This window comes from Dermacentor variabilis, chromosome 5 (genome assembly GCF_050947875.1).
Source record: "Dermacentor variabilis isolate Ectoservices chromosome 5, ASM5094787v1, whole genome shotgun sequence".
Classification (NCBI taxonomy): Eukaryota; Metazoa; Arthropoda; class Arachnida; order Ixodida; family Ixodidae; genus Dermacentor; species Dermacentor variabilis.
The window spans coordinates 12,958,610-12,983,366 of NC_134572.1; the positions used below are offsets into that span (position 1 = coordinate 12,958,610).

The window sequence follows — 24,757 nt, forward strand, 5'->3', positions numbered from 1 at the left end:
TGTGATGATGGAAGATTTCATATAATATGCAGCCCTTCAATGCAGAAGCAAATTTTGCGCCACATTTTTTGTTGGAATTGGCGAAGCTCTAAGGATACAAAGCACCTCTGTTTTCTGTGCAGGGTTCTAGAACATATATCGGTTGTCCAAAAAGTAGTTGTACAGTGGTAATGCTAGTTTTCAAATTTGAAGCTTTACTTACGGCAGTGCTGTAATCACTACAGGAGATGCTTAAAATGTCCTCCACCAGCTTAAAGACATGTCTTCAAGACACACGATACTGCATATTGTTAAACACTCGGCATAGGGTTGCTGGAGTTATCTGTATAATGTGCAAGTAATGGCTGTCCGTAACTACTGCAGTGCCTGAGGATTGTTCTTGCACACTCATCCTTTGAGTGTACCTACATACGTTATTAGACAAACTGCAGGTCTTGCACTATCATATCATATGTTAAACTGCAATGTCATTCACAATTATCATTGTATCTTTGTTTAGTTCATCATTGCATAGTTACTTTTTGGACACCCAGTATGAGCTTTGTGCCTTCCCAAGCACCAATTGCCATTTCCCATCTCGCTGTCAGTGCAGTCGAAGCTCCAGAAGTTACTGTGTGTTTACCACACATGCACATTTGCAGCCGAAAAAGATTAGCACAAGTGGTGGCCGGAGCGACAAAATCGCGACACGCGGTGCTGTTTTTCTAGAGTGCGCCGATAGCGAGAGTTCAAGGCACATTCCTTTGTGCAAAGCAAGGGCGACCGGCAGAAACCGACCGATCTTAAAAGCCGCATTTCGAGAGCTATCATATGCCTCACTTTTCGGCCAAGCTATGCGCCAACGAGGCTGTGCAATCAGGCTGCGATAAAGAAACTGCCATAGCTGATAACGCCTGTGCATAAAAAATACATAAATGGGCTCACGTGCGCAGCCTCGTTGGCGTATAGCTTGGCCAAAAAGTGAGGCATATGATGGCTTTCGAAATGCAGGCTTTAAGATGGATCGATTTCTGCTGGCCACCCCTGCTTTAGAACACGGAATATGCCTTGCACTATCGGTATCGGCGCAATCGGGAACAACAGCGCTGCGTGCCGATTCTGCCGCTCTGGCCACATTAACGTTGGCTCTGGCCACCAGTCACGTGTGCTAATCTTTTTCCGCTGGGACTGTACACTAGATGGAAGGAACATTTCCTAGATAGATTGCATATCAGAGCCACATTATTTTTGAGACCAAGTTACGGGGTGACATTCAATAGCAATATCTCAATTCATCACTGGCACGTTTCTGGAACTGAAATTACTTTACCACAACGTCCTAGCTTAAGCACATTCTTCACTTGCAGCAGCCAAGCTGTTATGGACTGAATGATGCGAACTGTGGAACAGTTAAAAAAAAGTAAAGAATGCTTTTCAGGTTCACTTTGTTTCAGAGATTGCATTTTTGATATACACTGTTCCTGTAGGAGTAACTTGTGTTAGCATTTAGCATGCTAGTCCCTAGCAAGTGCGCAATTTTTCTTAGCTATTTTGCAAATATAATTAAGCGGATCATATATATATATATATATATATATATATATATATATATATATATATATATATATATATATTGTGGAGTTACAGAAGTTGAGTTTTAATGTATAGCCCTGCCCACACACATGAGAACAAGCCTGCTGACAAAAACGGTGCTCTTAGACATAACTTCAATACAAATTAATTTTCATGTGTTTCCAGAAAGAGCTTATGACCTGTTCACTGTTGTTTCAATCACTGAAAGGGCACTATCAAGCAAAAATTGAAAATGTTATACTTATGAGCCACTAAGAGCTGCTTTTAATATTTTTGATGGAGAATGCTGGCCAACATCAAATTTCTTTGTGATATGCTGAGAATGGAATTAAAGCAACATAAAAATATCTTCACGTGCCTCTTACTATAACTGCGGGGGCGGGGGGGGGGGATGGCGCCTCTGCTTCCACTACTAGCTGCGATGTCATGGATCAAGGCAGCAGTTGCCGCAACTTTAAGAACATTCGGGTATTGCGTAATACTTTTAGGCATTCTGGATGATCACACCCATATTGTATTGGAGAAAAAGCAACATTGCATATTGCTGCTCCTGTTTTGTGAGTAAAGTGCGCCTGCAAACCATATTTAGATCTCAATGAGGCAAATTTTTGCTTTAGCCACATCCATGATGAATGACCAATATTTAAGCAGTTCAGTAAAAGAGAAAGAGGGGAATCACATGCTAGTTTCGAGATTTACCTGGCAATTCCTCCCTTTTTGCTTGCTCATATTCTTTTGGAACTTGTCAAACTTTTTTCTCATGTACCTTTATAGGCATTTCTAAATAAACCTGTCAATTACTAGGCTGCATGAAAAAGGTTTTTGTGACTGCGTTATTTCTGGGATGCTATAGATATCAGACTAGTATGTAACGAATTACATGCAAATAATTACTTGTAATCAATTACATTTTTTGTAACATTTCCATTTAATGATCACTTTGCTTACTTTGTAATGTTCATTTAATTAAATTACTTTTTTCAATAACCAATTACTTTCTTGACGAGACAAGTGGTAACAGGTGATCCAGCTTTGAGAACCTTAATTTGGTGGGAGCTACAGTAGAATGTCTGAGGTCGTTCCACAAAGCAGCCTTGCGGACATGCATGTTTAGACAAGCAAACCCGGACCTCAATATTTGTTTCATCAGCTTACCGCTCCACCAGGTGTTGGCCAACCAATTAAACCGGTGTTGGTATGTCTTGACAGCTACGGCCACTTAGGATGTTAATAAAAATCACCTACAGGCAATTTTTTAGCTTTTCATTGGCCCGACCGGGAAAATCTACTCCAAGTGCACCCATATCTTGAGTTACGTCCATCTTGTGCAGAAGATGTTCGTGCCTTGCAACACCACTCTACCCAAAACGCACACATTGAGCGAGTTTTCAGTGTCGCTGCTGATCTCTTCACAACAAAAATGAAGAAAGACCAATTAAATTTTTGGAAAGTAGTTGTTAGTGAAAAAAGCAATGTGTGACATACTGCAGAGGACGCACCTAAGTTCCCAGGCCAGCTCGTTCTTTTAATGTATGAGTGCGATGGTCACAAAAGTTCAGAGGAAAGTAACATAAAAGTAATAGATTATTCTTAAGTATTTCCCTAAATACTTTCATGGAGCAGTAATTGGTAACATTAATCAAATGCATTTGAATGAAGTAATGGTAATTGGTTACATATTCTGTAGCATGTACAAGAGTGTTAGATAGTCAAGTACTTGGAGGAGCACCCTTTTAGAACATATTGTCAGTTTTCACCAGCAAGAAAAAAAGTCAGTCGTTGTGTGTAGCTGTGATTTGCCACTTTTGAAGTACACTGTGCACCTTGCTTACAGTACCACTTTTTCAGCATACTTTAAGCAGACTCGTGCATTTTCAGAACAGGTTAACTTCAACTTAGAATGAGATGAAATCCAGCATCTTAAGTTGTTCACAAAATGCTGTTAGGAATAGCTGTAGAAGAACAAGTTCAAAGGACCAGTATACTGTTTAGTTTAAATTGGCGTGGTTACCAAACCCAATTAACATTCAGCAGACTCACTTTGTGGCTATGGTATTGTGCTAATGAGCTCGAGAGGTTGTAGGTTCGATCCCACATTAGTGGCCACATTCAGGTTAGGGAAAAATGAAAAAAAAAACACTTGCAATTAGATTTAGGTGCATAGTAAAGAACCCCAGGTGGCTAAAATTAATCCAGAGTGCTCCACTATGGCATGTCTCATAATCAATGGTTTTGACATGTAAAACAGAATTTAGTTTTAATTCTTAGTTACCATTCAGCAGTTGAAATAATTATTTCAAGAATTTTAATGGATGTTAGCATTCAAGGTAAGGACAAATATAATTCTAATATTAACATTTCGCCAGATCACAATGGAGTTAGTGGTACTTTCTTGGGCACCTAGCAAGGAAATGTCCCTGGTTGGAAGACATTTCTCGTCCTTTATAAAAAGAGGTGAAGTATATGCACTCTAAGAGCAATAAAATGGAACTATTTGCATCTGTGAAAATCTTTTTTTCTGTTTCCTGCATCAGCACCTCTTCTATGTGGCATTCTGTGCGATGCTTTTTTGTATTTGTGGGATGTCTCTTGCACCACTTACACGCCATTTGTATGAGACAAAATGCAACTTTGCTTGGAGAGGTTGATTGCACATTGTTGTGTGCGTGTGTTGTTTTTGATGGTCTTTATTTTTTGCTTGTTAACACATTGCCTATCGCAGCTGATCATGAATGTGTTTTGCACTTCTCTCACTCAAAACAGATGGAGGATCGCTAGCAGAAGCTGCTCTTAAGGAACTGGAAGCCAAAAATAGGAGTCCTACAGCAACAAAGAGCACACTTATTATCCACAGCGTTCAGAGAGTGAGTACATGATGGCGCGGTGCACTATTCGACTAGTTGGGAGGCACTAAGCCTCACATGGCTTCTTATGCTTGTTATGCCCCTGTCATACTGGATATTAGAATGTCATTAGATTCGAATGACATTCGGTTCAACGAATGCAATTCGACTTTTGGTGGTGCTACACAGAAAACATTAATGTCATTTGGTCATAATCAACAGCGCGCTCATTGCAAAAATTGGTGAGAAAAGTAAACAAGGTATGTGTAGAATGTCTGAAAAGTCCATCCATACTTTAATGTAAATATAGGGCGTCGCTTCACTGAAAGATCACACATATAAAACTTCTAATTCCAGAATGTATGGCCACTATAAGCCAAAACAAGGCTTAGCCAGCTTAGTAGCCATAGCCAATAAATTTAAGACAAACGATATGACTGACATGGCTATCTATCCATCGTAGGCATGTCAGGGCTGAGCAATGATGCTCAGTTGCAGTAAGTGAAGCGGTTAGTTGATGTGTGCTTGTTATTGCGAGCAAAGCATACTAATCAGAGGAGGAGGCTCGATTGTCAAATAGATGCAGATGTCATGCGCGACGCTAAAAACATATGCACGCAAGCACCTGTTTAACTTAATAGTTCTGCGGAAACCCGCAAGGTGGAGGGAAGTAATTAATAAAGGAAGATGAGACATCCCCCAATCGTAGCAATCGCTACAAAGGAAACCCATACGGGTTCCTCGAATGTTCCTCCTTTGTAGCAATTGCTACGATTAGGTGGATGTCTCATTTTTTAATTAGTTGTTAAGCACCTGATTGTTTACATTATGGCCGACTAGTAAAGCGACGGCGGTCAGACACCACTGAGGTGCAGAGTAAAACCATTTTGTGACAGAATGCCGTATATCTTTTCTCTAGTTAAAATGACAGATGCCTTAAACCACACAAAATTAACGACCTCTTTACATGAATTCTTCTCAAATTACGAATGCTCAATGTCATATTTTACCTTGTCTCTGGAGCAGACAGTATACATTTGCTTCGAGTACGAAGCCAAATTAGTTTCTAGAACTCATTCGTTTGCGGAAGTCATTCGATTCTTATGGCGTAAAATATCACTGTGTAGCAACCGAATAATGTCGTTCGGTGCTAATGCCATTCGATTTGTATGACATTAAAATGTCTAGTGTGACAGGGGTTTACATGCAGCATTCGGTTTAGCTGGTTGCTTTACGTAGTTTTGGTAGACTAACACACTGCTAATAGCATTGGAATGTTTTGCATTTGTTGCACAGTCGCATGATCTGGTGCGCTGTATTACAGTGGCAGAGGTTATCGCGAATTTCTGGCTATCTTAATCTGTAACAGACAGTAGTAATTGAACTAAAACAACTATTTGGCAGTGTAGGTTGATGCTCATGATGTCACTCATAGCAGCACGAAAAGAAAACACAAGGCCTACCCCTATACACATATATTTTCAATCTCGTTTCTTTTTATAGTCAAGTAGCTTTAAGTAAGGTTACGGCTGCAGTGTCCTTTAGCTGTGATATTGTCTTTAATAGAAAATTGGTCACTGCCGTTCTTAAAGAAGAGTCACAGTTTCAGCCAAAAGCCGAAGCATATTGATTGCAATAGCAAATTAATAGGCAGCTATACGAAGTAAGGTTAGTCGTATTATCAGCTGCATATACTACTATAACATTCTCTTGCTAATTAAACCAACAAACACATTGCCATGCGCCATCCAGGCAAACAAACACGAGAACATCTCACTAGATGGCCACGGACACACTTTGTCAGAATGCTGCCGTGAAGCAGCGGCTAGCGTATTCCCCTTCGTGCTGCCCCCTTGTTTCAATGCAAACTAGGTGTGTGAGAACACGGTGTACAAGAAGCCATGAGCTATCTCAGGTCCCCTATCCTTTGAACCCACTGCAGTTTGCCTCCAAGATAGCATGCGCGCAGCCACACTCAGCTGCCGCAGCTGGAGTAGAAGAGGAGATGCACACTAACCTGACTCCTCCCCCCTCTCATAGTGCGTGCACATTTGCCTGCTCCCCACCCTCACTCTATGCACACAGTAGAAGGTGGTGCACATTCTCCTCGCTTTCCTTCCATGTGAGGTCGGGAAGACGCAAGACAAGTTGAAGGAACAGGAAGGCAGCCTTTTGAGAAAGATATGCCTGTTTATGCTGCTAGCAGTATAGACAGGCATAATATTTGGCAAAGATATTTATTACAGTATTTCCCAGTGGCTATGAAAATGTTTTCCACGTATTCAAAACGTATTGCAGGGCACCTTTAACAGATTCAACTCGCAGGGCCCATATAGCGATATGTCAAAACTGAAATGCCTGTTGGAGCTTTGGATGGCCTAGTCTACCAGAAGTGGTTGTACATAGAGCTTCTGCATGTGAGTCTTGTGTCTTTTTTCTGATGGTGTGTGCCCCCCTTTTTGCATGTGCCTGAATAGGAAGCTGCCATTCCAAGCCTAAAGGTATGTGCTCATTCTTTGCATGCGTTTTCAATCAATATTTTTTGTCTTTACTAACCAACTAACAGTTAAAGAACACAAGTGTATGTGTGCACAGTCAACTAATTGTCACTGAGCTGCAGATAAATTATTTAAACACGGAGTGGGAACACCTTCCTCTTGTACGTCTACTGCAGTGTAGCTTGTATTTTGAGTTTACAGGCTGGGATAATGTCTATTATTTTAGTTCAAAGCATTGCAAGGAGTTGAGACAGTTTGTTGAGATCCTCCACACGCATGCAAAAACCTTGCTAAGCACACATCCTATCTTTTGTTGCATGCAAGATGCATCTTGGGCAGGATTTTAAAACAGTGAAGTCTTGGACCTAAGTTTTGAAATGAATCACACGACTACTTTTTCCTATTCATAACCCACGTCTAAATATCTAGACCCATAAATATCTAAACCCATATCTAAATATCTATTTATAATATGGTAACGAACCTAGAAGGTGACTCTACTGCATCAGTGTTGTGATAATTTTAGGAGTACATTTTTCTTTTCAAGGCAGCATCTGACTAAAAGATCATTGGTATTGTTTAAGAACGGTTAGGTAAGTTAACAATTCAAGCACATGCACATTAAGTGTGAATGAATGGAACAAAATCTGTAATCTTTCTGATACAGTTGGTCACTAGCCAGTGACTCTCTTTATAGAAAGGATAGTTTATAGACCACTGTCCCACTGTAACACATCTGTGAAAAATATATGTACATGAGTGCAGCACTGTGTTGCATTTCTTTTTAAAATGTAACTTAGAAAACCTTGAACCTGTTTTACTTGGAACCAATTTGGTCTACCTTTACAATGGCAGTAGCTCCTAGCATATGGAATTATTTTGACACTTGTGCGACATGTTCTCATAAAAGGTTCTGCTGTGCACTATTCATCTCTAGGTGAAAATCGACAAGCAAGGACATTGGCGCGAGGTTTCTCAGGTACTGAGTCAAATGTGTTTCTTCATGGATGACACTCATCATGAGCTGCCTACTGCTTTTTTATAACAGCTCATTTGGGGCTGTGCTGTACATACCAATGCCCCCACCAGCGCACTTAATTCATTTGCTGCTTAGCTTGCTTGAGTTAGTAATGCTGCTTGTTCTCTGTTCCTTTAATTTATATAGTGCTGCACATCAGGAAAATACCCGTTAGAATGCCAGGATATGTAGAGTCACATAAATATTAAGGTTTACCCTCTAGGATTGAAGTTTGTTAGTCATTGTAAGCCACGTTATCAAAAGGACTCTCAAGATCATTTACCTCTCAGGTGTTAAACTGATGTGTTGACTGTGAAATGGGCTTAAAATAAATTTTTAAAAGGAAGCATTTGTTTTCTGAGGAGTGTCTTCCTGTGACAGGAAAAAAACAACGCTCACGAACTTGTGCTGAACCATTTTACAGTTTCTGAAGGATACTGAAATTTGTGGTACTCAAAGGTTCACAATTATTACAGGCCAAAATGCAATGAAAATAAGATTGCCAGATATACACACCCAGTACCAGTCTTTTAGCACTTTGGAATCATACTTTCTTGATTTGTAATATGCAACATAAAAAAGATAAAAACAGTACCATGTGGTGCCACTTAAAAAAAATTTCAACATTTAGGATGCATGTTCCGAGGAGCTGTTTTCAGAGGTTACTAACAGTTCTAACATATGTGCATGTGTAAACACGTAGCACTAAAATTGTATATACTGTGGCGAGGAAAGCATATGGTGGCCTTGAAAATGACAAGTCCACTTGTCGAAATGTTGGCTCCTGCTTTCACCTTGCTCTCATTTTGCTCACACGTGAATGTGTATATGTCATGTTTTAACTTTAACTGGATAGGATGCATACAAGAAACATAGCATTGCTTGTATTGCTTGCTTTTTTCTTTTTTAGATATTTTAGCTGTTACAACTTTTATCTCAAGAAGACAAACGTTATTTCAAATAGGACCCACTGTCAGTGCCTTTACCACACCGACAGTAGGTCGTACTGCTGAAACTAGATGTAATATATTGTGTAAATTTAGTTTGATCTGAAACCATTGCAAGCGGTATTTCCTCCAGATGTAACTCCTTTCATGTGTATTAATATGTACCTTCAAAGACTAGCAGGCAATGTTACTCTTCGAACTACTTGCGCAAAGGCCAATTAAAGGTGCCCTACTGATCACTCCTGTTAGAATTACCACTGGAAAAGGCTTAAATACCATAAAACATGCTTAAATAATTTCTTACACTTGATAGCTTTTTGTACTCAATACCTAAGGATGTTATAATCCGGAAAAGCTCTTGGTTCATTTCAGCTCTGCATTGCGACCTTACATCTTTGCTCATTTCAAACGAATCTCGCAACTGCATTAAGCAATCCTTTACTTAGATATCGCTTGTAACAGCAGGACAGTGGGCATGAAGTAGGATGGACAGGCTTAAAGGAACAAAATAGAAGCTTTATTAGTAAATCATCCTCATTGAATATCAAAAAGTCACTCTTACTAATAAAGGGGGCTTAGTAAGTCAGAAAGAAATGCAAAAACGAAAGAGAGGTGGTGATCTCGCCTTGTGAAATTCTCGCACCAGCCTGTAATGGTGTCATAAATTTTGATGGTGTTTACTCGAGCCCAGTAAACTTTTCGGACCGCAAGACGGACTGCATTGTACTCTAGCAGAGGCAAATACTATAGAACTTAACAAGTTTCAAAAATTTTTATTTCACCAGAATGACCCAAAGACTAAAAAGTACATAAAAATTTGTGACATGACACAGATGTACTGCGGTGTAGGGGCTCAGCAAAACTGGAAATTTAGCCTTGATTAATTTTTCTAGTAATCAACCTTTTGACGTAATAGTTTTTCGAAAACCTGGAAGGTGGAGAGAAGTAATTAATTAATAAAAGAAAAATGAGACATCTACCAAATCATAGTAATTACTACAAGGGAAACCCCTATGGGTTCCTTGAAAGAAAAGCCTCGCAGTTGAAGAAAAATTCATCTTGGTCGCGCACTCAAACCCGTGGTCACCGCCTTTCTGTGGCAGCCGCTCTACCATCTGAGCTAACCAGGTAGCTAGCAGATGGCAGGACGAAGTCGAATTTGTCAACATCTTGAAGCAAAGGCAAGAGTTTGACGTAATAGTTTTGCAAAAATCTGCTAGGTGGAAAGAAGTAATTAATAAAGGGAAAATCAGACGTCCACCCAATCGTAGCAGTTGCCACAATGGAAACACATATAGGTTCCTTGAAAGAAAAAGCTTCGCAGTTGAAGAAAAACGTCCTGGTCCGGGACTCGAACTGGGTGGATGTCTGATTTTCCCGTTATTAATCAGCCTTTTACCATATAGCTAAAAAATATAGTTCTTAAAGAATGCTTTATCATTCTAAACTAAATATAATTTCTAGTTAGTGTCCCAGTATTATGTCTGACCTGTTGGGTTGTATAGTAATTGCAGAACCAGCATTATTCCTGGAATAGTTTAGGCCATCATATTTTTTTAGTTGCCTTAGGTGCTTGTTGCTGCTTCTGGAGCCCCGTTTCATGTGGTGCTTAGGTGCAAAGAATGCTTTATGTCCTACTGTAGCTCCGAACATCCCAATCCTTGTGATTGTCCTGTGGATGCAGGTGGATGACGCATCTCTCTCCATCTCACCAAGCAGTCTGCGAAATCAGAACCAACACTCTGGTGATAGGAGCGTGTCTTCATCGTGCAGCGAAGCAGAAGGGGAAGGTAAAGTTAGCTTTTTATCATAAACTTTTCCCTTCAAATTTTCCTTCAACAGGCAAAGAATGTTAAGCTGGTTACTTTTGAACATGCCATGATAATCAAGGACTCTTTGCTGTTTATAGTTACGAGTGCAAGTGCAATACTCATTTTGTTCAGTTTAAATTGATAAGAGGTTCGCTTTCCATTCTGTGATTCCTTAACTTTTGTTCTGAGTCAGCATTTAGGGTTTTTAGCTTTTGAGTAAAACCCGATAATTTCAGAATTTTTGATCCCAAGCAAGCTTTATGAAAATGGGTTAACCAAGATTTCTTCTCCAAGTTTTACTGTTTCATAAGTTGTAAGAATAAATACAGGTACTAAAAAATCAATGAGCACTGCCCGCCTTGCGACGTGCATCACATTTGCCACACGTATACATACATGCAGCACCACAGCAGCACCACGAAGCACCATTCGGCAGCACCACGAAGTGAACGCAGTGCTGAAGTTGCTCTATATTGCGATTGACGAACAGTAGTTGTGACATTGGAAGAACATTTTCCCCCGGAAAGGTGCATGAACACAGTTCTCTAAATGCAAATTACAATGTACATCAGCACGGGCTTGCTTGATAAGGAATAGCATCACACCTCTTGCAAAGCATGCCCGTGTGCACTAGTATTCATGCTTTTTGTTTCCTTTGTTGAAAAAAAGTGCAGAGAACAAAGTAAACAATGTACTGCCAAACATGTCTCTGTTTGTTGTTTTATAGCGTTAGCATTCTTTGGGTACTCTACACATTTACCTCTCGCCTACTTGGGTCACTGAGTAGGTACGTGCCACTGAGTGTGCAGCAAGCAAGCAAATAATTCTCAGCCTTCGCAGGCACCAATGTGCCGTGCTTCTCATCTCGGAGTCCACGTAGAAACTTCTCAGCAATGCCACTAGATGGCGCAGCCAGTCCAGAAACAAGTGCGAAAGAGTAGTCCAGTTGCCACATGACGTGTTTCTCAGCATTTACACACACTTATGCACCATGCCTTTCGGCAAACTGAAGCAAGAGCTCATTCGTCACCATGCCATCATCAGTTTGAGTGAAAAACTGCAACGAGACCCAAAGCTCATGCTAGAGGCAGCTGTGAAGATAGCTCGAAACTCCGAAATCATTAAAAACAGCAGAGTAAACTATGTGAAGCAACAGGAAATGTAACGTTGGACGAACTATAGCACCAGAAGGGACGAATTGACTATGGATATGTACCGCAGAAGTTGAGCGAGCTACCATTAGGATATTTGAACCATGCAAAACATGTGCAAATGATGTGGCAGAACTCAGAAGCATATCCGGAATGCAGTACCCAGCGACCGGAAAACAATGTAAGAACTGCGGAAAGATAGGACACTATGCGACGGCGTGCCTGCAGGATGACAAACCAGCGGAACCCAGTGCTTGAGAGTGTTTACGAGCATGTGGAAGAGCAGAACACACACAGAAGGTGGTTCCACTCAAGACATGTTCTCGGCAAGAACGAGTATGAGTAGGTAACTGTGCGCTGCGCAGGTACATGAACTTTGAAGCGATGATCGATACGTGCGGAGACATAAGATGCTGGTGTAATGTACCGGGACTTGAGCTCGTCGTTATGATAGTAGATTTTATGAAAGAGGGAGAGACGAGATAATTTTCTTCGGGAAGAGAGAAGGGGAATGCCAAGAGCAAGTTTCATGTTAGTAACGCTAGAAGTACAGTGATAATTGTTAAGAATGTAACGGACCGATCGATTTTGCACACTTTCAAGGATATTTATTAGAGTAGCATGCCCAGGGTCACATATTGAGCATGCGTATTCGAGGTTAGGTCTCACATAAGTGACGTAGAGTTGATGTTTTAGTTTCGGTGGAGCTAAAGAAAAGTTACGTCTGAGATAGCCTAGCATGGAGTTAGCGTTCGACGTGATGTATTCGATGTGTCTTTTCCATGAAAGATTGTTAGCAATAAGCACACCGAGATATTTGTAAAAAAGTACTGGGTCAAGGGGAGTGTCATTAAGTATGTAGGCCGGGCAAGCTGACTGGTTACGGGAAATTTTTATTGTTTTGCATTTAGAAGTGTTTAGTTCCATTAGCCAAAGCTTGCACCATGCTGCAGTGTTACTGACATCATCCTGGAGTGTTAAAGTATCTTTAGTGCTTTCAATCTTGCGGTATATAACACAGTCGTCAGCAAATAGACAAATGGAACTTTCAATTTCGTTAGGAAGATCATTGATATAAATTAAGAAAAGTAAGGGTGCTAAAACGGAGCCTTGAGGTACCCCTGAACCGACCTTAACTTCAGGAGAATCATTATCATTAATGCTTACATATTGTGTATGGTTAGAAAGAAACTCTCGAATCCAGTTGAAGACCAGGGGATCAAGATTTAGCTGGCCGAGTTTTAGTAGGAGTAAGTGGTGGTTAACTATGTCGAAGGCTCTTGCAAAATCTAAAAATATACAGTCTACTATAATGCCAGCGTCTAGAAAAGTATGGAGATCGCTACAAAATGTTAATAACTGCGTTTCGCATAATAAGGACTTACGGAACCCATGTTGACTGTTATGAAAAAACTGGTTTGATTCCAAAAAGTTGACAAGATGGGAGAAAATTATGTGTTCAAATATTTTACATGGTACTGATGTCAAGGAAATAGGTCTGTAGTTGTATGGGTTATCGGTGTCGCCTGACTTGTGAAGTGGAATCACCTTTCCTTTTTTCCAGTCTCTGGGCAAGGAGCTATTGTTCAGAGATTTTGTAAAAATCAAGTTTAATATAATGGAACTATATTTGGTAGTACCTTGCAAGAATTTGGACGTAATGCTATTAATACCGCACGAAGAGGATCTTTTTAGATTGTTGATAATAGAGCAGATACCAGATGAGTCGAGTAAAATCGGTTCCATTGGAAGGAAACTAGGTGCTATGAATGGTGGAGAGCTGCCAGAGTGAGTGGGGCAAAATGAATGGGTGAAAGCGATGTTACGTGTAGACGCGCAATAACGGCTTGGGATTATCTCACCTAATCCATTAGTAAGAGTTATACCTTGACTATCGCGGTTTTTCACGACGTTACAAAAGCGTCTCGGATTCGTTCTGAGTAACGTGGAAGCGTGGTGTTATAGAAATTAAATTTAGTTTCTTTTAAAGCATTGGAGTAGACTTTTGCTGTGACGGCATAAGCGGACCACTTGTCAGTAGTTGACTATTGTTTTGCAGGCCACGGCGGCCGCATTTCGATGGGGGCGAAATGCGAAAACACCCGTGTACTTATATTTAGGTGCACGTTAAAGAACCCCAGGTGGTCGAAATTTCCGGAGTCCTACACTACGGCGTGCCTCATAATCAGAAAGTGGTTTTGGCACGTAAAACCCCATAATTATTGATTGTTTTGCAGCACGGAAAAGTTTGTCTTTTTTGTTAGATAGTCCGATAAGGTGTCTGCTGTACCATGGCGCGTTAGATTATTGATAAACCTTAAGGGAATGTATTTGTTTATTAGATGCATTGCTTTACCTTTAAATAATGCCCACAATTCTTCGACTGATGCGTAAGTGTAAGATATATGAAAACTGTCGAGGAAGGAAGAAAGATTGGTGTTGATAGTGTCAAAGTTTGCGTTATTATAATCTCTGATAAGTTTAAAGCGCTTGTTCCTTTTAGCAGTTGGTACAGAGATAGAAAAATGTATCGCGTCGTGATCACTGAGCCCTGGCAGGTGAGTTATTGTTGATACAATTTCAGGTGAGGACGTTAGTATCAAATCTAGTAAGGATGATGTCGTAGAAGCAACACGTGTAGGAAGGCGGACTAGTTGCGATAAGGTGAAATCCAAGCATGTGGCTAGGAAGCTACTAGTTTCGGTGGAAGCAGGTTCTGCAAGCGGACATAAATGAGACCATTGCATTGATGGAAAATTAATATCACCTAGAAGAAAAACTGGTATACCGGGAAATCTGGCTGAAATCTGGCTTAGACAATCATGAATTGCCTCGCAAAAAGAGCTGTTGGAGTTAGGCGGGCGGTAACAAATTTCAAAAACTATCTTTCTAAAAGCAATGGTTATACAACACCACACTATTTCTAAATTACATGGAATGTTCAAAAGAGTGCATTCAAGAGAGAGAGAGAGAGATGCAAATGAGAGAAAGGCAGGGAGGTTAACCAGACTTAAAACCTCCGGTATGCTACCCTGCATCAGGGGAAGGGAAAGGGGAAGTAAAGACGGGAAGACGAGCGTGACAAAAATAAAAGCGTGAGAAAAAAATATGAAAAGGGATGAAATGGGGTCATTATAGTCTTTCTAATAGGCCACTGTCACGTAGAAAGGTCAACAAAGCCTTGACCGACTTATGCTGCGACGACAGTTCACGAGTGCATTCAAAGCATTCATTCACGGCAATGAGGACACCGCCACCCGTTCTCTCAGCGTGGTCATGACGATGTACGGTGAACCTTTCTCGCACTGAAAAAGTTCACGGGTTGAAAATTTGTCAGATAGCCAAGTTTCAGTCAGCAATATTATATCAGCATCTGTATCATTAATTAAGGCGCTTAGATTGTCTCTTTTCGGGATAAGACTGCGAATATTTGTAGAAAGCACGCAGAGCACTGGCGGGGTGCTACCACCCCTCGCACTGCCCTAGCTAGCGGCAAAGTATGCACGGCCTGAGCGGGTCGCCCTCGGGGAAAGGGCATCGGTACTTGGCGAAGTGGTGTCGGAGTGGAAGGAAGGCGTCTCGCAGACGGAATTCTCGGAAGCATCATGCATGTAACACTTTTTGTTTACATATAGCCGCTTGTACCACAGCTTGAAAGGCGTTTTTAGACCAAGGCCGAATTCCACCAGTTCTTTACGAGCATGGCAAGTTGGTGCGGAGAAATCTTCAGTAATGCTGATGCCGGTACCCCGCAAGGCAGACCGCTTAGATAATAAGAGTTCTTTTGACTTGAAGCAAGAAAATTTAACAATGAGTGGCCGATCTTTGCCTGCTACATATCTGCCTATTCTGTGCGCACGTGCTATGTCTTTAGATGACATGTGAATGTCCAGCATGTCACGGGCCATAGCGATAACGTTTTCTTCAGACTGGCGGGCGTTCTCATATGAAGTGTCCGATATGCCGTGAAAGAGCATGTTGTCCCGTCGAGACCTATCTTCGGCTTCGTCAAGGGCGCTCGTAGCTCAGACGCATCTTGTTCCATGCGGTTTAGCGATTGACGTGTCCTAGATAGTTCTTGCTGCAGAATTGGAAGATCGTTAATTCTATTTTCTACAGTTTGCAACCGTACGGTAATGTCGGTTAAAATAGCAGAAACAGTCTCGTGGGAAATCTTAAGATCCGCAGATCCAGCAAAACGCATTATGTTTGACTGGATGCAGCAGGAAATGCCTGCTTCAAAGCACATGCTTCAAAGGTCCACTCAAAGTGGTGAATAATATTTTTTATAGAACCATTAGCACTACCTTAAAGGGACCCTGAACGGCTTCTTATCGGAGTCAGGAAATGTGTTTGAAGTTAAATTAGACTATTTCAGAAATAATTTGTCGCAAAAAGTTCTTCAATGCATTCAGCAGAAGTGGAGTTACTGGCAATCAAACATACCATTCACAGTGCTTCCGCTCCTCCTTCAATGATTTGCACTGCAAAGACTAAGGCGGAGTGAGGTGTGCCCACAACGCTCCGCCTACTGAACGTCACCATGGCGCGCAGTCCTAATTTAATTTTGGATGTTCACGTAGACACCACTATTTCCGATTTCGGCACCTATGAGGCACCAGACACGATTGTCCTCAGCGAGCCGCAGCGCACCCAGCCAGTGGACTCGTTGTGGCACCCGCCGTCGGCAGCCGTGGTATCTACGATAAGTAAGCTGCATGCACTGCAGCGGTTGCTTTGTGCACAACAGGGTCAGAGTGAGTGCTCACGCTCATATGCTCCTATCTGGCTGTGCTACATGGTGCTGACCGGCTTTGTCCTGCACCATCTTGACCGGCGGATAGTAGCCACATCCAACTTGCGCATTTTGAAGTGCTATCAATCAGTCTGCCAATTTGTCCTGACCATGGAAGCAGCCAGGAGTGAGGCTGCGCTGGCAAGCGTGCATGTGGTCTGACCGGAAGTTTCGCATGGTTCGAGGGTAGTTGACGAATCAAAACTAGTCTAAATTAGTGAGACCCATTGGCTACGACACTGATAGGCAGGGCAGCCAAAGTTTAATTCCTACGCAGGCGGCCACGGTCGAGCATGAGCAGACGATAGTGGGCTTCTTCTGGAAATACGTAATAACTATAGAAATTTGAAAGAACACTGTTGCATACTTCAGCCTGTTTATTGAACTTTGTCAGTAAATACACACAGTAACAGTAGAAAGAAGCACGCTGATCCAAATACCCTTCTTGATTGACGTCAGCTATAGCCGAATAGTTGATATCACTCATGGGAATCTTAATTTAAGATTTAATAATGTGGAGCAAATATTGTATAGTTAAGTTTGGTAAAGCGTCCAGAAAAGAGTGAGGAGCAGGCTTCCATTGAAAAAAAAAAGTGTTTGACAGAAAGGTGACTTCACGCTCCGTGCTCGAGATCCACGCGCCATGCCCGACTGCAAAATTTGGCTGAGATGTTCACAGAAGCTTATTGCTACCATCCTATTCTGAAAAAAATTATGTGGACGCTTGCATTTAGTCGGACGTACCCTTAAGCGGCTTCTGGCTGATCTGAAGATGACGACGTGCCTTGCTTGATGTTGGTTGGCTTCCATGTTTACCAGTGCTTGCTACCTCTTATAAATACACCGTGTAAATAGTTTACCTACTTTGCTTCCATGTGTTTTTTCACCAAGCCCAAGGGGTGGTTCAGGGCTCTTTTAATAAAATAAGGTGGAAGTGGGTGGGGTTGTCAGCATGATAAAGGATGTGTGGGTGATGTTAGAAGGCTGATCGATAATTAGGTACATTGTAGGAAATTACCAATGTTCTGCTAAATTTGCTTTGGCAATCTCTATAGCTTGTTTTTAAACGTCTGTGAAATCAGCACATTCTGTTTTGGTACTATTGACCTTTAGGTATGTACACTCTCTTGAAACAGAAAAAAGAACATGATGAGCAAAGCTTTCAACAATACTATATATATGCATTTTCCTTTTAAAGTGTATTGTGTTCCAATACAGCGCACCTAACAGCGTGCCTAAAGTTTGACAGCTACAATCTAACTGCAAGTCTTAACAAGTGCTTAGGTTGCAAGAAGCTATTCACAGCATTAGGCTCTTTGATGTTCCTGTATATTTACAGCATGGGTCCTTTAAAGTTCCTACAGATTTAGTTACTGCGAAGAGACTCCCTTTCCCTCCCCACCCCACTTTTCTCATTGAAAACAACACTGTGCTCATAGCTGTCTAGAACACAAAGTAACGCTCTAGTCTGACGCAGATATCCGACACATTCGTTCTAATGCATAGAAACTTGCTGCATGATTCTTTAGTTTCACTGTTTTCAACAATGCAGGTGGCCCAGAAAAGCCAAAGAAACGGACATTACTGGGTAAAATAAGGAAACGTCTCAGCTTCAAGAAGAATCGCTCCAAGTCTATGGAAGCTCGGTCAGATGCTGACACGCACAGCCGCAGTAGTAGCCGTAGCATCTCCACCGACCGTGCAAAATCGGTGCCACTTGGAAGTAAGTGTCCTGAAGCGCAATACTGAAATTTACAATTTGCTTTGTGCCTTGCATGAATTTAAATATGGCTGGCCTAAATGCACATTGCCACCGCAGCTTGGCCAACCTATTTCTTTTCTTGCATGAAGAAAGCCCTGATCTACACAAAGCCGAAGGTTTTATTGCAGAAAAACAAGCAGCGTGTGCACTGGTAGGATGGCTAAACATACATTTGTTGCACTCCTCCCAACAAGCTTGCTAGCTCAGTCTAATGTGCCACACACAGAATTGTTGATTAACGTTTATCATTGAGATTGAAAGAGACATTTGTGTAGATTTTTTCCATGCAGTCTTAATTTAGGATTTAATAATGTGGAGCTAATATTGTATAGTTAAGTTTGGTAAAGCTTCTGTGTCCTGACACAGACCAATAAAATTGCAGGAGTACTTCGTATTTAATAGCACAGTGCTGTCGGGTATTTTTTGCATAAAGATATGAGACTGCAAAATCATTTTTCCTGGTGTAACAATAGCTTTTCAGGAACAGTGTCACTAACAATAGCAGCAAAACACAAATGAAGAATTAAACTTTGCAAGAATTACTGAGGTGAAGTAATTGCATAAGTGCTTTTTATTATCTCTTCAACGATCCCTTATAAAATTAAAAAGCGCCTATTTTAATGAATGTCATTGGAAGGAGCACACATGGAAAACTGCCCACGATATTTTTAAACGATTAAAACTGTACTCTTTGTTCGTTGGACCTAACGTGAGCTGTCACCATGACTAGGAGCTGTTGCTTCCACTATATTAAATGACATCATCAAAACCACGAAGTACAGAAGTTTCACAAGGCAATGCTGAATCATCAAAAATGTGAAACTCACGCTGAACCTGTTTCTCAATAGTGGATCTTAACCACCAAAATATGTGATCTGTATGCATATTTAAAGGAATGTTTGGGGCTTCTGTTGACTGTGTCCCATATATTAGTTCATTCTCTAGTTATGTTTTATGTTACTTGGTAACATAAGGCTAGAACAAAATCACGTTGCCACTTAACATATGTGTTGCTTAAATAGCCATTTCATTTTTTATACTGATGATGCCAACTGATGATACATAGACTATAGCCATGACTTAAGTGCAGTAAAGATCTTGAGGTGACTTTGTTTATAAGGCAATTATTGAAATGTACGATTTACATCGTCCTGTTTACTCTGTAGTGAAAATGTTTACTTGAAGGACATGCAGAGCTTGGCTAGTGAAAAAAAATGTGCTTATTTCCAAAGGAACAAAGATCTATAAAGACATTCAAAATATTGACTTCAGTAAATCTTTTGCGACCTCAACTATTTCAGCATTTAATTTGCTATAGCACCCGGTATTTGCTCTGCGACTCCTCTGAATCAAGCGGCCAGGTGTATGTTTTCAATTCCAGCCTCAAATGGCACTTTCTGTAGACTATTGCAAGGTATGGGAGTTGTGATGAGTTTTCATTTTCTCCTGCCATACCAGAGGACATCTAAGGCACAAATACAGTACGTAGGCATGGAAGTTACATATGGCCAAGTACCATTTAGTCAAAGTATCAATTTTTTGCTGGTAATCTTGCAAAACAGCTTAATAACCAAGAATGCATCATGCTTTGTAAAAACTGAAAACAGAAAGATGGATAGTCAATCTTTGAAAGCCTTCTAAGTAAAGCAAATCACTTGTACACATCAGCACTGCTTCTGTATGTGCTTTGTGAATTGTGGCCAGCGCATTTTCGATTTCTTTTGTCTAAGCAGCACTGCAGCACAAAACTGCTTTCTTTCACCCATCTTTCTCGTACTCTTTTCCCTTGTCACTCTTTGTCTTTCTCTCTTTCGCTCTTGCAGTCAGCAGCGTAACGGTATAAACCACTTTTCTCCCAACTTCTTTCACCATTGCACATTTTTGAACTGCGACCTCTTTTGACGTGCATTCTATCTGAGTAGTTACCTTCAGCAGTGCCAAAGCTACATAGTGTAATGAAGTGGAATCAGTGTGTTCTTCCACTCTGAAACACAGTATTATTCATGAAAATTATCTTTTGGTCATGACCTGCCCACTGACACTGGGACCCGCCGTGGTTGCTCAGTGGCTATGGTGTTGGGCTGCTGAGCACGAGGTCGCGGGATCGAATCCCGGCCACGGCGGCCGCATTTCGATGGGGGCGAAATGCGAAAACACCCGTGTGCTTATATTTAGGTGCACGTTAAAGAACCCCATGTGGTCAAAATTTCCGGAGTCCTCCACTACGGTGTGCCTCATAATCAGGAAGTGGTTTTGGCACGTAAAACCCCAAATATTATTATTATTACTACTGACACTGGGAAATATTTTTATGCATTGCACGGAAAGCGCTTCAACTTTAAGGCCTCCTGTTTGTTTTTAGCATGCTTTCACTCTGCCTTGACCCTCCCTTTGACCCTTCTCATGCTGAGTACAGCATCTGGTCTGTTTTCATCTATAAGATGGAAGCTCGAATGTGAGACTTGTCCAAGTGTATTGGGATGCACGCACAAACAGGACATTCAACTATGTAAATTCTTCTGCCTGCTAGCAGTCACTTATGCATCATATTCATGTAATGCGCTTATTCTTACATATTATTACAGCATTTTTATAATAGTATAGCACTGATATCATAGTAATTGCAGTCAAACCTCAATAACACAAGTGACAAGAAAAAACACAGAGGGCCCGTCATCCATAGTCTGGATGACTGGATTAGGCTAGCCGCTCAGACTCACGTCTGGTACACATTATTGTCATTGTGGCACTCTGTGTGCGAGGCGAAAATTCAAGGCCGCTACTCGAGTACTTTTGTTTGTTTTTATTTATATATAAATATTTAATTTTTTAATTAACCTACCCTCATTACCCCTCCCTCTCCCTAGGCCAGAGAGTCATCCTGCGTAGTAAAATTTTACGCACTCAGGTATAACAAATTATTTAGTCTACTGAGGTAAATCTAAACATTTTTTATCCAATATTAATGGGGAAACGAACATGTGCTTATTACGAATATTGCATATAACAGGCATTTTTTTGTTGCATTCAACTCCGCCATTAATGAAGTTTGACTCTAATCTTTTTGTTTGATGCAGCTGCAATTGTGTCAGGTGAAAGCACTGAGCAGGCGACAACCAGAGATAAACCATACATTCATGCGCTACGACAGTCGTTCAAATTCACTATTGGTTAAGGCTGTACGTAGCTTCCATACTGCTGATGGGAATTACTGAGATAGATTGTCTTTGAATCTTGCTAGTTGAAACATTCTTGTGACATAGAACAAGGTGCTTTTCTTTACCTCAACATAGTTCCTGCTCTTTCATCTTTCTAGGAGCTCTCACACCTTAGCCTTAGTGTACATTTTCTTTTACCTTAAAGTTATTTAACGATTATCTTATGGCTGGGGAATTTAGATGGCATTCTGGTCAACACAATCCTGCGACAAAGATTGACTGTACGCCCATGTATTGTAGGCCGTCAAGAATTTTGGCAATGGGGACATATAAAGAGAAAATGCAAAGGAGTTCTGCACTGTGGTGCATCATGTAACAGCGTTTTTTCTGCATTGGCTTGGACCTATGTGCACGTATTCGTACAAGTTTATTTTGACTTCTGTGGAAGTGATACAATATGAGCAACTTCTATGGCTATTTACAGCCTTGGACACCTTATCACCTAAATGAAATTCTGAAAATGGCTGAAAGCTTAGGAACAGTAAATTAATTATCCGACAAACAAACACCTGCTTCGATGCAACGATATCTGCAACGATGCCGTATCTTGACTGCATTCAAAGGGGCCCTGAAACACTTTTTGAACATAGTAAGAAAACGTTGTCGATCTGTCGTAAAGTCTACTGTGAACGTGTGAGCCAAATATCACTGCACTGCATGCAGCAGGGAATTTACCACATCGTGTCAAAAACAGCAAATATTGCTTGCATTCGCATCTGCAATGCCGCCACGCAGCATTATTGAGAGAAGCTGGCCCACCAACGTTATTGGTAGATTTCGTATCGTGAGAGCGTTCTCAGTGTCACATAATTGCGAATTATGAGCTAAATAAATGAGTTTAGCCAGAGCTTTGCACGCTTGGCTTCTCCACTGCAGTTTCCAGCGTGCTAGTGGAGACGAAAAGAGAGAGAAAGCCGGGTATTGGTGCGATAACTGCACTTATAGTTGAATGATGTGAAAAATTATTGCGGCATGTGATTCGTGAGATAATGTCATTTAATAGTGAGGTCATTCTACGATTAGTTAAAAAGTGTTTCAGGACCTTTTTAATAGGCATGCTTGCAGTACCTATTCGTGTTCACATTATAAACAACACCCTCTTTTCTTTATCTTTTGCAAAGCTCTCTTCTACATGCTCATCTTAATATTTCAGAAACGTGAAGGGCTAAAGAAAATCTTAAAATAACTCCCATCATTTGTAGTTGCATTTCTGTTATTGTTGACTAAGTTATGCTAATCTTTCTAACTTGCAGCTTTCAGTGATTCTGTGCATTGTTTAGTTGCATTGCATTGTCCTGTCATGTCATGGGACCATACATCTCACATGGGTACATAAAAGCCTTTGATAGTTTCACGGAAAGCCTGTTCAGTTTCCAACCTAATTTTCATTATTGTTGGTTGTCTTCATCTCCAAATTAATGAATATTGCATTTTTTGACTCCGCATGCATTTCTGAGATGTTGTTGCATAAAAGGTAAGGTCTAAATTTTCTTGGATCACACATTTCATCACTGAGTGTATGTACTCGACCTTGGGCACATAGAACTTTCTGCACACTTTGAACTTGCACAATGCTCACATTCAACACGTTTTGAGGTGTACTGTTAGCTCACGCACTCTTCCTTGCCCAAACTGCAATGATTATCAACAAACTACCTCTTTCCAAACTGGATTTGTAAGCTGCAGACAGATCAAAGGTGTTAGTATAGCAGACTGTAGTGTCAGTTGCCACCTTTCCGTTTACACGAGAAACTGGTGTCAGTGACAATTATCGCACCTGTATGCCATTATTGAACCGCAGTTCATTGAGCAATGGTTTTGTAGCAGACACCAATTTTTCTAACTTTTGCTGTCTTTATAGTTAACTCAGAGCATTATATTATTCACTGTGTGAAATAAGACAAGCATTTGCTAATATTTCGTGCTTTTGTTATGTAGAAGATACATAATGGGGAACATGATGCATCACTCATATGTTTCAGATGTGGCTGCCAGTATTGTGAGAGATATAGAGTAGCGACATAAAAAAAACAGAGATAAGGCTTTCTTTCTGTTATTTTGTCAATGCCTACTTTCTCTCTACTGTATTTTCTTGAAGGTTTGCCTGCAAAGCAGATTTTTACAAGTATGCTATCTGACTGTTTGTTCTGATACTGAATCATTTACAGCACACTTTTTTTCGTTTTTCGGTATTTCTTAACGATTAGCTGACCGTTACTGCCGCCAGATCGCTTCCTTGTTTTGTGTTAGCTGAAGATGGGTTATTTTCTTCTGAGGGGGAAATAAAGCAAGAACATGCTGAGCCAAATGTGGCTGAAGATACTAATGTTCGTACTTTCGGCTATTCACTCTAATTCTCCGGCTCATGATCATCAGATCAACTCTGAACTTCATAATTGAACATAAGAAATTACGGAGCAGCCAGACGAAATCTTGAGCAGCCTTGTGATAAAACAGGGCATGGCAAGAATACTTTAGGTTACACCAATTGGCAGAAAATTTAATTAATCTTGCTCTTTCTTTTTCTCCCTCTCTAACAATAAAATTTTTCCTTTAGCTATCAAGACAGCCACTGGCAGTGGTAATTTCTTTTCAGCAGCAGTCACTCCATCCTGCTCTCATTACGGGGCCTTTGTGATCAACTAGAGTGGACACTGCTCAGCCTACACCTGTTGTCGTGTTTTCTGTGTGCCATGAAAACCTAATACTCTACCCTTTAAGCGCATTCCCGTTTGTGTGCAGTCATAGAAAGTCTTGGTTAGAAGAATATATGAGTCGTAACCACATAGCACTAAAACATGGACAGAACCAAGAAGCTGTACTACCATTGGCAGTCTGTGCAATGTTGGCTTTTCACTAACTTGTGAATGCTGCCACTGTACATATCAATGTTACCACTGCTCTGACTATAGTCTTGCATGTGAAGAAGCGGGATGAGCCTAAGGTACATTTTCACAAGTATTAATGAGTTGCGAAGCACATTAATACGGCTAATTTTACTCAAGTGCGTAAACGTCCAGACGGATTCAGATGACTGCTTGCTACTGTAAAATGCACTGCTGTTTATTGCCAATGCCAGGCTGTGTTCGCTACTCTTGTCTACCTTGACATCGAGGTCGCAAAAAAGGGAGCCCAGTCCTAT

The 24,757-nt window shown here is 40.9% G+C and overlaps 1 protein-coding gene across 6 annotated transcripts in view; it reads left to right on the top strand.

Annotated features, from left to right (window-relative positions):
- The window catches only part of LOC142582263 (uncharacterized), a 227,336-nt gene that overhangs the window by 172,148 nt on the left and 30,431 nt on the right, over nt 1-24,757 (top strand). For 4 of the 6 annotated variants that reach the window (XR_012828398.1, XM_075691743.1, XM_075691742.1 and 1 more), the window contains exons 12-16: nt 4,336-4,436; nt 6,893-6,916; nt 7,851-7,892; nt 10,563-10,668; nt 18,188-18,358. Coding sequence is in view for 5 of the 6 variants with exons in the window: in XM_075691743.1 (XP_075547858.1) it covers nt 4,336-4,436; nt 6,893-6,916; nt 7,851-7,892; nt 10,563-10,668; nt 18,188-18,358 (444 nt within the window). In the remaining variant the exon portion in view is untranslated. The remainder of the gene's footprint in view (nt 1-4,335; nt 4,437-6,892; nt 6,917-7,850; nt 7,893-10,562; nt 10,669-18,187; nt 18,359-24,757) is intronic. The other 2 variants (XM_075691745.1, XM_075691746.1) reach the window with 2 other exon arrangements.